General features: G+C 42.5%; 1 protein-coding gene across 7 annotated transcripts in view; it reads right to left on the reverse strand.

Moving 5' to 3' along the window:
* Nucleotides 1-16,374, reverse strand: part of PRKN (parkin RBR E3 ubiquitin protein ligase) — a 1,214,524-nt gene that overhangs the window by 784,129 nt on the left and 414,021 nt on the right. For 6 of the 7 annotated variants that reach the window (XM_043888525.1, XM_043888524.1, XM_043888522.1 and 3 more), the window contains one exon: nucleotides 4,400-4,518. In XM_043888525.1, coding sequence (XP_043744460.1) covers nucleotides 4,400-4,518 — 119 coding nt within the window. Of the gene's footprint in view, nucleotides 1-4,399; nucleotides 4,519-7,163; nucleotides 7,539-16,374 lie in introns of those variants that run through there. The other variant, XM_043888528.1, reaches the window with a different exon arrangement.

The raw sequence follows: 16,374 nt of genomic DNA on the forward strand, positions 1-16,374 counted from the left end.
CCTGTAAATCAGTTCTTCAGTACAATTTTTCTAGATTCCGTATATGTGAGTTAGAATACAATATTTCTGTTTTTAATAAAAAATGAAATGAAACGTTATTCATCTGCTGGGTACCAGCTATGTGTACTGTGTGTAAGGAGTCACTTAGTCATGTTATACTCTCTGCGACCCATGAACTACAGCCCGCCAGGCTGCTCTGACCACGGGACTCTCCAGGCCAGAGCTCTGGAGTGAGCTGCCGTGCCCTCCTCCAGGGGATCTTCTCAACCCAGGGACCGAACCCAGGTCTCCCACATTGTAGGCGGGTTCTTTACCAGCTGACTCACCAGGGAAGCCCAGGTACCAGTTATACCACATCTAATAACAGTACTAAAATTCTGGGTTAAATAAACAATCTTTGATTCCATTTTCTTTAAATCCCTAATCATATTTTTTCTAAGAGCATTTCTGAATGATATTTTAAATATGAGGGAAATCATTGTATAATAGGACATTTATTAGCAGATCTGTATAGCATGCAATCTATCCTAAAAAAAAAAAACAAAAGGCTAGGGCTCTGGAGAAAAACACAGAAAATAATTTTCACTCCTGGCACCAACATTTGTCAACCATGTAATTTTGGACTCATTACCTAATTTCATGGAGTCTCTTTGTTTAAAAACCTTGGATAATGATACCTTCTTCTCAGGTCTGTGATAAGAATGAGAGAAAAATACAGGCGGCTGGCAAAAAGCAGGGCACGACTGAAGTGGTTTAGCACGCACATACAAATACCAGCATATAAATGGAAGGAAGTCAATAAATTGTGGCAAAACAATCATAATTGCTATGATTAATATAATTATAAAAAGGCAAACAGAATTTCTAAAGGTTGCGGATCTACTGAACCAGTGTGTGCCAGTTCCAATACAGATGCCACCCGAGATGGGCCACACACCATGTGAGGTGTTGGTTGGATCCCCTTTTTGGGGATCTAAACCAACAAGTTACCTGATCTTATGAGGCTTACAGACTCTTGGAATATAGACAGATGGATAGCGGCATAGAACGTAGGACAAAAATGTAATGATACCTGCAATAATGCAGTTGAAGTTTTGGTCTATCAGGAGAGGAAATGATGAGAGGAAGGGTCAGGCGGTTCTTGACAAACTTAAGGAGTGCTCATCAATGTGCAGAGTAAAATATAATGTAGGAGGAATAAAAGTCTGCATTTCATAATCAGATGTGGGGCAGTTCTGGGAACTGATCAAATTCGGGCTGGTCATGAGAGTGGGCATCTGCGAAGCAGTGGGACTGAAACCACAGGATGGACGAGATCGTCCCTCCAAGGAAGCACTGGTCCAGGGGAGCGCTGACCTGACTTTATCATGGAGCTTCGTCATCATCAGGGCGCAAGTGGAGGTGCTTCTGCTTCTCTAAAAGCAGTCAGCCAGAGGCTGGATTGGAGTCGCAGTGAAGTGTGCATAAGTGTGTGTGTGAATACACATGTGAAGTATGTATCAGTGTACGTGGTGTGTGTGTGTATATATATATAAATACATACATATAAGTGTACAAATTACTGTGTATATATGTACTTTAAGTATATACAAATAATTACAATAGTAATGATAACAAAATAGCAATAATAAAGCATTTAAGGTTTCTGAGTATTTGTGTTCAGGCTATAGTGCAAAGGGTTTTTCATATATTAAACAACTTTCACAGCAAATAAGACAGAGATACCATTATCTCAGTTAACAGATGCCCCCTAGTTGACATAAAGAGGCAGTGGGGAAGTGTCTCGGACTGGACCCCAGCAGCCCAGCTCCAAAGTCACTGTTTCCAGCTCACACCGGGCTCCCTCCCAACCACACCTTACTGTAATCCAGCGCTTCCCACATGCCAGGCTCTGATGAGCACCTAATATCCATACATCACTGGATCCCTACAGCTCTGTACTTTGGTACATTAGGCAGTTGTTGCCAGATTGTTTCTTTCTCTTCTGCTTTATCTCCCCCCGCCCCCCCGACAATGAAAAATATTTTCAATTGAGAACTGTCACATAAAATTCTCCACCTGTGGTTTCTCTTGACTCAGTACAAGGTTGGGTGGCCCTCCGCCCCCGCCCCACCACTGCCACCCGCTGGCAGGAGCAGCCTCCTGTATGTGGGCCCTGACGCGCCCGCCTCCCGCGGTCCTCACCACGGCCCATCGCCTACATCTGACGGTTTGCATGTCCCTGTCTGAGCACCGAGGCTATTTGGGCACATGACCCTTCAGGGCAGAAGCTCTGTGCGGTAAACAGGAGGGGACTGCAGAGCTTAGACGGTGCGCTCAGGCAGCTTCGTTCAGCCCCTCATCCAGCACGTGTAAGTTCCCGTTTTCTTAATCTCTTTAAGCCTCATTTTTCTCAAATCTAAAGTAGGTTACTAATAGGACTTAACGCAGAGTGTTATGAAATAATTAAATAAGATGCTGCATGAAAAGAATTAAGTTCAGGATTCAGTAATGATTTTTTATTGCTGTCTTTTATTAAGAGCCACTGGAAGCTGAGTCCCAACCAGGACCGCAGTCCAGATCAGAGGAACAGAAGAGGCTGTGGATTGCACTGAGAAAGGCTTGTGGCAGAGGAGAGAACCAACTTTAGAGCAGCCCGTTTCCCAGACAGAAGTACTGTCCAGTGACACCCAGAAAAAGATCTACTCCAGTGGGTGCAGACAAACCTAGGTATCCTGTGTGGGTTTGTCTGCCTCAGTGGATCCCCCTGTGGAGCTGAAATGCTGGATCGTGACGAAGCTTTGAATTACATTTGTGAGTAATTCCACCTTCCCAGGCTTGCGTCAGGGATCCACGATTTCCCTGTTAATGAGTACATCCTTCAGGTTCTCTCACAGCCCTCCTTTACGACCTGTCTGCCAGGACACCGCAGTAATCTAGGCTCTCAGTTATGAGCTCTATATATAGTTGAATAATTAACCTCTTTGCCTGCAATCTGTCACCACACTCAGTCCCAGTGATAAACAGCTCAGTGATAAGAAACAGTCTTAAAACATCCCTTTATGCACGGTCTCTGTGAAGCTTTGCCCTTGTGCCATAGGCTGCAGAACAAAATCTAAACACACTAGCCATCACTGGGGCCTGAGGGGTAGGGGGTGCGGCTCTGCACGTCAGCCCCCGTTGCCTGCAGAGTTCTTTGTGCTCTGGCGTATCCTGGGCTCCATCTCAGCACTGAGCTGATCAATGTCCTAAAGACATCAGCGTCCACATCATTTTACCCAAATTCTACACCGCTATCACACTGAGGCCCCTGAACCACTGTGCCGGGGTTTTATATCGGAAGTTGGCCAGCAAACCTTCTCCCTCAAGGGCCAGAGAGTAAACACGTCTGGCTTTGCAGGCCAACCCTGATCCAGGGCAAGAGAACACTGGTACAGACAGCGTGCACAGACATGGGAGGAGCCACGTGTCAAAACTTTATGATGGCACTGGGATGTAAATTTCATGTCGTGATTCACGAGTCATGCAATACTATTCTTTTGAAGTTTCCAAACCACTTAAACCATACAAAACATTCTCAGCTTGGGGGCTGTACAAAACAAGCAGAGGCCATGGTACATCGTGATTTCCAACCATATTTTATATGCATACTGGTCCTGGATCCACAACTTCCTTTTCATTTTTTTATTGAGGTATGACTTACCTTACGTGTGCCAACCTTAAATAAATAAATTTTGACTTATGCATACAACCATGTTCACATCACACAGATTGAAATATGAAATGTTCCCACAATCTTCAATAAGATCTGCTTCTATAAGACATGCCCAATCTCCTTGTGTTATAAAAGCAGCCTCTATATTTCCTGAAAGGAGATCGAATCAGTCCATCCTAAAGGAAATCAGTCCTGAATATTCATTGGAAGGACTGATGCTGACTGAAACTCCAATAATTTGGCCACTTGATGAGAAGAACCGACTCACTGGAAAAGACCCTAATGCTGGGAAATATTGAAGGCAGGAGGAGAAGGGAACGACAGAGGATAAGATGATTGGATGGCCTGCCCGACACGATGGACATGAGTTTGGGTAAACTCCAGGAGTTGGCGATGGACAGGGAGGCCTGGCGTGCTGCAGTCCATGGGGTCGCAGAGAGTCGGACACGGCTGAGTGACTGAACTGAGCTGAACTGAACTGATATTTCCTGTCAACAGGCCTGGATTAAAGAAATGGGGGTACTGACGCTGTACTACCCAAACTTTTACAGAGCAGTGTATTTTTAAATGAAACTTCAGATACCATTAATCATTACAACCACATGGAAGTCAAATTTCAGGTGACGGGTGATATCTGATGAGAAACCCCGAAAGGCAGTCTGGGGTTCCTTTTTCCAGCAGGCTGCCCACGCCGCGTCTCCTTACCTGGGCCAAGGTGAGCGTTGCTTGCTGGCAGGTGCTACACCGCACCCTGAGCTTTCCCGGCTGCACTCCTTGACACGGGCCTTTGCAGTAGACATAAAAGCTGCTGTAGGTCGGTCTACCTGCGGGGAAGACAGGCAGAAGGCGTAGCCAGTCAATGCAGAATCCGCACTGAGACTTAACTCCTCCTGAACATTTTGAAACGTTAGTAGGATAAGTGTTACAGTGAAGATCCAACAATTAAATTTAGAAAATGCAGTTTTTTGCTCAAAAGAGTGAAACATTTCTCCTTCTTCTTGCCGAGAGCCCTGTGTCTTACTCAGCAAAGTAGCAAGCAGCCTGCTGCTGGGAGAGCTGGCTAAGGGTATCTGCAACACAATGAAATTAATCGCATACTTTGCTGTTGACATTTTTAAAAGGATGATGCTGTAGGACCATTTGAAATTTAGAGGCCCCTGCTCCTGAATTTTATTTCATGCATCTTTACCCAGTTTGGAAGGCTTCTCATTTTTCCTCTTTAGCCCACTTCTCATGATTTGAATGGTATGATCACAGTTTGCTGAGTTTCCAATGAAGACTTTCCAACACAAAGTCACACACAAAATAAAACAAGAGCCCTAAGGGCCTTAGCAGACTCAGCAATCCTATGCAGAAATGGGTGCTTTGCGTTTCATGAGTGTCCTCTGTCTAGAAAAATGTCATTCAAATAATACATGCAAAAGCTGGGAAAACATTTAGAAAAAGATAATTAAACATCTCTGATCATTTCTCTCAAACACCCCCATACAGGATAGTAGTAGCCTGTGAACTAGGGGAATTTTCTTTTGAATTGTTAACCTCTGCATCTACAAAAGCCAACTGTATCTGGATACAATTACCAGTAAAATAACCAACTTCCAAATTTTTAAAATTACTAAATAGTCCTTTTGGTCTTAACTTTACTTCTTAATAGGTAGGGTATCATAAAATGTTATGGCATAAGGATTTGCTTAAAATTTTACTATTAGCATTAAGAACATCTACAAATTATGAATAGTAAATACGGTTGATCATTAAGAGCAAAAACTTTGAGACAGTCAAACATGTGGGGTTTAGTAAAAACAAATAGTACAGACAATAACGAGAAAACAGAAACGATCCTAACGTCTGATGCAACTGTTTGCCTTAAGGGGCTCTGCAGACGCAGTCAAGTGTCATTTGTCTATAGCAGCCATCTCTCCTAATGTTGGAAGTGGCAGTACACTGTAAACGGTAAAGCATAATACAGATGTCAAGTTTTATCATTATTTTCTGGCAAGATACTTTGCAATTATGACTTATGAGGTTAATATTTAGTTTCAATGTGAAGGGGAAGATGAATTATACATATATATTTGCGGTGATATGAGGCTAGTGATATGAGGCTATGGGTTATTTCCAAATATTTTTTGATACTGATTTCTAACATAATTCCACAGTGATAAGATAACAGACTCTATATGATTTCAATACCTTTAGACCATGGAAATTTTGCACCTTGTTGTATATCCCTGGGTATGTCCCAGTGTCTCCCAGACCACGGGAACTTGAATAGAATCTGTATTCTACTCTTGCGTGAATTGGTTCACACTGCTTTTCAGTTCCACTTTGTTGCTACTGTTGTTTAGTCGTTCGATTGTGTCCAATTCTTTGTGACCCCATGGACTGTAGCCCGTCAGGCTCCTCTGTCCATGGGATTTCCCAGGCAAGAATAGAGGAGTGGGTTGCCATTTCCTTCTTCAAGGGATCTTCCCAAACCATGGGTCAAACCCGAATTTCCTGCATGAGCAGGTGGGTTCTTTACCACGGAGCCATCAGGGAAGTTTTCAAGTCTACTATAGCCTTCTAATACTCTGTATATTCATTCTAGTAATTTTTGAGAGTTTGATATTGAAATTCCAACTAACATCTTAATTTATCTAATAAAAATAATTTTAATATATAGTAGAACTTTATATAACCTTCTGTATTTTTCCAGGCTGTTATCATACTTTCGTAATTTCTAAAGTAAAAAAAAGAAAAAAAATGTAAAGCGTGATAAAGATGTCAAGTTTTATAATTTTATCACTTACTAGCAATATATTTTATAATTATTAATTTCCAGAGATTAATATTAGCTTTAATGTGAAAAGGAAGATGAATTATTTTTAGTGATATGAAGCTATGATTTTTGAGAATTCTTCACAGCTTTAGGGCCTTATTGTGCAAGATATTCAAGTCTATATGAGTATGATATAGCTATTAGCAAATACAACAATGACATAACACGTATTCTTAAAGTTTTATGTATATCATAAAATGCAACAGACAGAACCATATATTAAAGTTATCGAAATACCATAACAAGTGACAGAAGATCCCAAGAACTCTGACAATTTTCGTGTGTACCATGACAAGAGCAGTGAAGGAGGAAAGGGACTTTACTGTAATTATATCAGCAATACGAACAAAATCAACTTACAATTTTCATAACCTACTGTAAAGGTTAAACCAAAAAAAAAGGGGGTGGGGAGGGAGGAAGAAAAGAATGAAAATAAGAAATGTTCACGCAGGAGGCGGGGTGGGGCGCAGAGACACCAGCATTGCTGAAAGCGTGTATTAGCAAGGGCTTGACAATAGTAAATGAAGCGTCTCAGAAACTGCAGGGAACTAAATGATTTTTCTCTCTCCCTTAGGGCAAGAGCAACGTTCGCAATATTGTTTCAGCTAATGATAGAGCCGGGCAGAAGCTGAAGATTGGGACACCCACCTCTACGCGCTACAACCTTCACTAAAGTCCTTGAGAAGTTAGAAAATACTGCATGCTGATGCGGGTGCCCTGGAAGCATACAAGATGACATGCAATCTATTACATAGCGCTTCTCGGAGCCAGCACAAGCGGGGGATTAATAGCCAGTCGAAGGAAGGATCAAGGTCAGGTCAGTCTCGGCTACGGCGCTTTTCAAGCTGTTGCCTCGACGTGGTCAAGCAGCTGGGCCCTCCGGTAAACCCTGAAAGCCCTTTCTCTGGCGGCTTCCCCACCTACTTGGCTACATCACACCATTCCAAGTTGGCAAGCTTCTCTGGCACGCTGAGGTCTGGAGCGCACAGGACAGGAATAAGCACAAATGACACCCTCACCATCTTCTGGGCAACGTTCCCACCGGCTGGATGGGAGCGTATAAGGTAGAGACTTAAAAATGGAGCCATGACCCCTAAAGGAACAAGGCAATGGGAACAGGGACCCCCAGAACTTCTCTCTATGTATATAGCCGCCTCCAGTCAACAACATGAATCTTCCCCTCTCTTACTTTTTTTTGAATCTAATTCGTTTTCCTCTACTAATCAACTCTGACACATTGCAAACTCTTCACTGTCCAAAATAATCAAAGCACTTGTGTTTGTGTTATAGATTTCCCTCTTTACATATAATAAGTTTTCAAACTTGGAGATATTTCAAAAATCTTACAAACTATCACCTTACCTGCAATTCACTCATTGTGAACATTTTCACATATTTTGAGTGCGCCCTGTGTGTGTGTGTACATATACATATGTACACCTATACTGCACATAAATAATGCTTTTTGGCTGAATGACTTACAATTAAGTTGGAGACATGATGCTACTTCACCCCTCAACCGTCCAACATCCTAAAAACAATAAAGTTTTTAGAGTGATTTTGTTGTTTCCGCTGATTTTGTTGTTTCCCATACATTGACTGATGGGGTGTATTTCAACTCTCCCTTACAGAACATGAGGGGGCCTTGCAAGCTGTTGCAAGGTGTCAGAGCAAAGAATCAGGGAATCTGTAGTCAGACCGTGCTAGGCACTGCCAAGCTGAGGCGGTCCTCTCGCTGCGGGACCCCACAGCGTGTGAAGACAGCACATCCTGGGCACAGCGCATCCCTGACTTTATCAGACTGCAGAAGAGTACCTTTTCTGGAGCATCTTGTGTTCATGTATTTCTCAGAGGGGGAAAAAAATTGGAGGAAGGATACAACCCACTGTGTAGGGCTTGATCACCAGCAAGCCCAAGGGGTAAAGTTTATGAGCACAGAGGTATTAGACACCACCGCTGAAGAGCCTGCTGACAATTAAGCTCACCCCTCCACCCCAAGTCATCCATAAACTAACATAATTATTTTGTCAGGAACCAGATGGGTGGGTCTGTTGAGGTAATGATTTCATAAAGTGTACTCATTTCATTCAGATGTTCTTTTTTTTCTCCCCCTGGATACATATAATGGAATTTTCCAAGGCTGAAATACTGCAGTGGGTTGCCATTTCCTTCTCCAGGGCATTTTCCCGACCCAGACATGGAACCCAGGTCTCCTGTATTGCAGGCAGACTCTTTACTGTCTGAGCTACCAGGGAAGCCCTAGCTAATGTGCAGGGCCCTGTTAAAGTGTGAGTCACTGTGTCCATTCAAAGCATCCCATGAGGATTTCTTAGCATTGTCATTTTATCATTATCTTTGCTTAACATTATGCCTCCTCAGGTATTTTCTCTTATTCTCTTTTCTTGTTTTCTTGGTCCAAAAAATGCCCAAAACATTAACAATACTCACCGTCTATCCAGTAAAGTCTCTACTCAAAAAGAAGATACATTATTTGCTTTGGTGTTTTGAGAAACCAGCATAATATGCAGTTTCCAGTTTTAGTGTATTTTAGATGACAGGCTTATGGCCTGAAGATGTTGTTTTTATAGGTTAAATGAATGCTTAAGAAAACTCATTCCGATTCTGATGAAAACTTTTCATTGACCTCACAAGTTTCTATCACCGGTTGCCATAGAGAAATTAAGAGTTTAATTGCCTGGATAATTTGTTTTCTAGGGGAGAAGAGAAGTGAGTTTTCACGTACTTTATACCTAGGTAAGATAATGTTCAGTATCTATCCACTGTAAAGCCGCAGGAGCACAAGTGACTTAAAGTTATTTTTATCACATATGAGCTTATTAAAACATCAAGTAGATCAAGCTGCTCATGAGAACTTTCTGTGGGCATGAAAATGTGAACCAGCCGGAACTCTCTCACACAGTAGCCACAAGGACCTATTGAGAAGCTGGCTAGCAACTATTAAGAAACCACTGTTTTAAAAGTAAATAAATAAACAATCTACATTAGCATAGCCAGCCGTGGGTAACATCTACTAAAGCAGACAGCACAGAAGAGAATACATAACAATGATGTCTTGTTCCCTCTCGCCCTCGCTTGGCAGACACACAGATGACAACGCTAAGAAGATTCGTCGGTCACGTAGAGAAGTTCAGTAGCCGGCTGTTGAGGGTGCTGATATGAGGACGATGAAGGCTGGAAAGAGGAGGGTGGGAGCGGGAGGTCTGAACCTGCGACTCTGAGAGGGAGCACAGAGATGGGCGGAGAGACAGACAGGACCAGGCTTCTCCCCGTCTCCTCCTCCACACGCCGCCGCTCCCGACACCCACGTGGGAACTGCTCACCCTCTGCCCGTCTCCACTGGTATCACCACCTTGGAAATCTGACCCACACATTCAAGACGCAGTTGGAATGGCATTTCCTATAAAAAGTCTTCCCTTGATTTCTCCTGAAGTAAAAGATATTTCCCTAAATAATTAGGAAAAGTAGGAAACAACATCCAGCTTAGTCTTGTCACTTTTACACCACAGACTTGTCCTAACAGCAGGAAAACCAGCATCTAACGAGAAGGAACGAAGCGTCTTTCACAGACTTCATCCAGCTCTTCCCCGGCACCCAGGTCGGCACCAGTATTTTCAGCTTCTGCTCTCCTGCCCCTTTGGACCATAGCTTAGTTCCTGTTTTGTAAATACGGAGGATATGATATTACTTCTGTCTGCACCACTTGGCTGCATTGACCAGCTTCAACCTGCCTTGCTCTCTCAGCTTACCACTTCCTTGAGTCACGTAGGGAGTAACTCAGTCCTGTTTGGCTCCTGCTATCCCACTGTGGAATAGATCCATGACCAGAGCTTCTGAAACTGCGACCTGGATCCTGTGATAAGGATCTGGGGCACAGAGAATCTCCTCTCCCCAAATTTGCCAGAATGCTTGTTTTTGTATTTTTGGGGGGTGGTCCTTCTGCCTGTGCTCAACCAAATGCGCTGGAATATATTCCCTGGTCGCTTAGACAGTAGAGAATCTGCCGGCAATGCAGGAGACCTGGGTTTGAGCCCTACCTCGGGAAGATCATTCTTGCCTGGAGAATCCCACAGACAGAGGAGCCTGGTGGACTTCAGTTCATGGGATTGCAGAGAATCGGACACGACTGAGCGACAAACACTTTCACTTTTTTTTCACATGACTTGTGTGAAAAGTCATGAAGGCCAGCAAGCTATCTTTGCACAATTAATTTCTCCTCATGTTGGCCTGATACTATCCATTAGTTTTAGTTTGAACAATGCATACTGAACCAATTTTGTTAAGGCAGTTCTGTATAAAAATCATTCAATGCATATTCCTGGAATCATCTCTTCTGCATGAAATCTGCTTCGGATCATCAAGAACATGGAGAACACGTGCACTCCAACCTAATGGAAACTGGTGAAAGAATCTTCCCCCACAGTCTGTGTACTTGTCCCGCCTTTCCTATTGATACAACTCCCCTGCTCCATTTTTCCAAATGACTTGGGCAGTTCCTTAAATTTAGTCAGCATTCAATAAATATTCATCAGATGTCTCATATTTTACATGATGTGAAAGTTGGAGCAGGTATGATGGCATCAGAGTAAAATTCATATTAAATAGAATGTGTGCGTGTTCAGTCATGTCTGACTCTTTGCAACCCTTTGGACTGCAGCCCACCAGGCTCCACTTTTCATGGGATTCTCCAGGGAAGAATACTGGAGTGGATTGCCATTCCCTTCCCCAGGGGATCTTTCCAAACCAGGGATCAAACCCATGTCTCCTGCATTGCAGGCAATTCTTTACCTGCTTGAAACATCAGGGAAGCCCAAAAATCAAGTAGCCATGATTATCAAATATCTAGAATAACTTTCCACCAGCCAAACTTACTGGATTATATTCAAACATCCTTCAAAATATTAGCATATTGTATTTTAAATAAATAATATTATCTTAACATCATAAATTATTAGTATGATAAATAAAAGTAAAACAAAAAAGAATACTGAAAAAGTTTATATAGAATTTAGTATAATTGAATGTTAAGTGAAGAAAAAAAAACCTGCATTCTGAAAGTTTATAAGTAGAACTACTTTAAAGGAAGACAGTTATTACACATAAACACTTTTATTTCAATCTTTATCCAGGGGGTTACTACACCCCACTGAATCCAACCACATCATTCCACGCTTTTTTAACAAGCCATCTTCTTACATCCTGCAGAGTAACCAAGGTGATGCTGTGCTATAAACAACTTCCAATTATATAACCATCCACCCAGTGTATGTACTTTTAAAACATGTTTAGCAGTCTCTAAGGAGGCTCTACCCTTAAAGTTACAACTTAATTCTCAATTTTTGTGCTAGGGTTTTTTAAATTAATGTATCTGCCACGTAATTTCATCTGGTGAGGCAAAATCTGCTGATGAAAGTGAATGTCTCTGACTGGTTTTTGTGGCTGTTGTTGCTGCCAATTTATTTTTTCATTATTCATTTGAACAGTAATAACCAAACCTCTACTGCCAAGAGAAAAAAAACGTAGAGTGAAGCATACTTTAAGAAATTTTAAATAAGTAACCAGGATTGAAGCCAACTAGCGTACACCCAGATAAGAACCTGGGCAGAAGACGGGTAAGGTGGGTCCTAGAAAAGTCTCAACTCTTCACTACGTTGAGTGAAGGTCGGTAACTCAAACTGAGATGGGAGGACTGTTGATGCTGCGGGTGGCTGGGTTCAAGCTCCTCGAAGATAACCTCTGTGCTCGCGGACGTGTCCATCTAGGGCGGGCCGAGCCTTGCGTTGTCACTCCTGGCAAATCAACTGACTCGCAATGCTGTTTTCTATCTGCAAAATGGAGATGATGACTGTACCTAACTCACAGGCTTATGTAAGAACATTTGAAACAACAGTACAGGTGAAACACTCAGCACGGTGGCCGATACATGTTAGCCATTCTCATTTGCTGTCAAGAAATACGGATTTGAGTTATTCCCAGGTAATCACACCTGGGAGCACTTCACACCCTGGCTTCCTCAGTGACCACTGTCCTGCCGTGACAAATGAATCACCATTTATATTCTTACACACCATTTCCATCTTAAACCTACAGCTAAATTTTTAGAAATATCAGAGGTATAATTCTTCTCAAAACTGCACCAAAACCAACCAAGTCCTTCACAATGAAATATTTAATAATATAATGGAATATAAACCGTAAACCATAGTGGAAAGTCCTTAAATTGATTTAAAGCTTACTAGAGTTTCATTTCTTCTCATAACTCACTATTACTGTGCAAGTAATACAGGTGGATTGTAGAAAAATTATTTGCAGGAGTGACTATTGTAAATAATGATATGGATCTCATCTAGTGGATAACATTTTCAAGCTGGTTAACGCACTTAAAAAAATATTGAGGCATTTCCAAAAAATAAAGTTTTATAATGTGTAGTTTGTAAAAGGGTATTGAAGGAGATGCAAAGTGGATTCCAAAATTTCATTTCAATGGCAGACCTGCTTACATTAGTGCTTATTCTTGAAAGGTAAGTGTGATGGGCACCACTTTAGAAATGAGGAAACACAAGCTCAGAGAGGTAGACAGCCATCTCCAAGGTGGCCAAAAGGTAGTCAGGTATTTGCATATGAGTTTTCCTGATTACAAAGCCTACACTTTGCTCTCAACTCGGGGACAATTACCTTGACTAGGGTGCCGATTATTACTAAATACTGTAGGGGACTGATTCAATGGCTCTAAAAAGTGGCACTTGAACACAGGTTGGCAATTAAGGACCATGGCCAGCAATCACTAACTGCTTCAGCATCAGTCTCGCCACCGTCCTTCCCTCATTCAATCAGCAGTAAAAGTTTCATGGAAATTTCCATGAACGTTTTACAGCACTGGCATTCAGCAAGAATATGCAGAAACAAAAATTATCAACCAAGAAAGGTAAGTCTCATTTTTAAGAGGTAGCACGTATTCTGAAATTGTACTTTACAGTGAGAAATGGTAATCTATGGCATAACATTAGAATCAATAGAATTTCTTATTTATTTTTATAGAAGCGATGCCTTTCTTGATATTCTAAAAATAATTTTAAACTCCCCTCATTTTCAGCGTTCTAAGTGTTAGTGAAACCTGTAAAGAAAATGAGTGCCCAGAGAAATGACATCAATTAGAGAGTAACAAGCAAGGTGTGACTCTCCCTTCTCCCCCATGCTCACTCTTATTTCATTTTCCATAGCCAATATCAGCATTTTGGTATAAATATTTCATATAAGTATAGTATTTCCAATTTCACTACGACTGTTAAATATCTGCTTACAAATTCCAATGTTTCACATATCCTATTTTACCTGACCAAATGATGAGACAAAATAGATCATGTTAATAAATCTGATCTTTCCCCATATTGATTTCAAAAGGTCTTCTGTGGTAATTCAAATTCATAAACTCTCTACTACTCCTTAAAATATGAGAAAAATGAGTGTTCTTCAGGGACATGGTGGTTAGTCAGGAATGCCAGATGATGTCATCACGCTGAAGGAAAAATATAAAATCACTGTCTTCTTTTAATCAAGGCTGATCACACTGTGAACTGCGAGTCAATGGCTCAGCAGGTAAAGAACCCACCCGCAAGAGACACAGGGGACACGGGTTCGCTCCCCGGGTGGGGATGGTTCCCTGGAGGAGGGCGCAGCAACCCCTGCCAGGATTCTTGCCTGGAGATTTCCAGGGACAGAGGAGCCTGGTGGGCTACCGTCCAAAAGGTTGCAAAGAGTCAGACAGGACTGAGCAACTGTGCAATTGCCCTAGCAGAGCACAGTTGAATCATTCTGGCCGAAACGCTCTTCACAGCTTCTCTAGGACCCCAGGGCCATGACAGGCTTCTTCACGGGTTCCCAGATCAAAAGGCCTCTGAGGACCCATCCACGTGCAGCTCGTCTGGCCGAGCTCAGAAGCCCTTCTCTCTGTATCTGCAGGGGCGGATTTGTTTAAACCGGATCCCAAGCCCCTAAGGCCAGGGTTTATGTACAGCGGTCTCATTTCCATTACTCTCCACTTTCCACTACTCCCCACTAGAATACTATCCTCCATGGAGATACTAATCCTACTCATGGTCAAATACTTGAGAAACTGGTGAGATCAGTTTAACTAATTTTAACTCGAGACGCACAGTAGGGCCGCTAGGCTTGTGCCACAGGTTACAGAAACGCGTGCTACCTTCTGCAACCGCCTCACCCCAGAGAAGACGCAAATCTTGCTTTCAGAATGCCACAGGTGCCAGCCCAGGCTTCTTACCACCTCTGTAAAAGAAAACTAAACTTAGAGAAAGCTAGAAGATTTATGACGAGAGAAAATGAAGACGTAACTGTATGATTTCTTGAAAAAGAGCTAAGAAAGATCTAAATAAGTTTCTGAACTTATTTAAACCTTGTCGGTCTAAGAAACCAGGTTGCTTGGGGGAGGGGGAGAATAGTGATAAAGAGGCAGAATGTAGTTTTAAGGAAACAAAAGAATATTACGAACCTATAAGATTGCTTCCACCAGTGATATTAACATCAAATAAAAAAAATTTTAGTAACATGACAAAATCATAAAATATAACCAAGACAATCTTTACCTTAACAACTTTTTTTATAATCTAAGAATATATCTTGCATGGATTTACACAGACCTTAAAGGGTATCTAACAAGTGTGTACACAGCAGGGAAGAATCCTAGTATTCTGAGAATGTGTGTGTGTGTGTGTGTGTATGTATGTTAGTCCCTCAGTCGTGTCCGACTCTTTGTGACCCTACGTGGTGTAGCCTGACAGGCTCCACTGCCCATGGAATCTCCAGGCAAGAATATTGGAGTGGGTTGCCATGCCTTTCTCCAGGGGATCTTCCTGACTCAGGGACTGAGCCTGGATCTCCTGTGTTGCAGCTGAATTCTGAGAAGAGGGAAGGATAAACCCAAAGAGGAGGAATAAGAATACACACTTCTAACACAGAGACTTCTCTCTTTGATTTTCAGTCCTGAAATGATGCACCGCACACTCCCACAATGCTGTCTCCCATCCAGGTACATCTCACACATCCTCAGAAGACTCTATTCTGATCAGAGACACATGCTCAGTGTTGCTGGGCAGCCACCCCACCCCCCCAGCCCCTACATCTCTCCTTAGAGCTTCCTTCAGGTCTCGGGGATCACAGCACACCAACACTTCATGGAAATCAAGGTGTTAGGAGAAACCTCTGAAACCCCTTGAAAAGGCATGGATAAAACAAACCATCCATTAGCTCATAGAAGGCAGGTTCAGAGGTGGAGACAAATCAAGATGCAGTCTGCGACTTCTGACTCGACTCACGCTGTGTTTTAGCTTCATTGTCTGGAGCCTTGGTACCTGGGGAATCCCAGGTGTCACCTGGGGTTGATTCGCAGAGTCTCGGTCCCCATAGACAGCCAAGTCAGAAACCTGGTCTGCCCCCTCTCAGCTGTGCCTTCTGATTCCTCACTAAATCTCAAGAGGCGCCATCAGAAATGGTCCCAAGTTTTTTCTCTCATCTCCTTCCAAGGGCCCCAGGCTGACCGAGGCCTTTTTTTATTATTTAAGAGTCTCCCAGGGATTCTCCCATCCTCTAACTTCCTCTCTTCCTGAGCAAGAAACTTCCAAACTCCTAAGAGAATTGCACATCGTGCCATCTACTGAAACAAAACAAAGGATGGTACCAGCTTTTCTTCACCTTCAGCAGCATCTTTCCACCAAAGGGGCAAATGTGTCACCCAGGGTCCCCAGGTTGGAGGCCAACGAGCAGAAGTTAAGAACCTTTAATTATCTTTGTAGAAAAATATTCATTTACAGTTTATATCTTTCTACAA

Source organism: Cervus elaphus, chromosome 26 (assembly GCF_910594005.1).
Source record: "Cervus elaphus chromosome 26, mCerEla1.1, whole genome shotgun sequence".
Taxonomy (NCBI): Eukaryota; Metazoa; Chordata; class Mammalia; order Artiodactyla; family Cervidae; genus Cervus; species Cervus elaphus.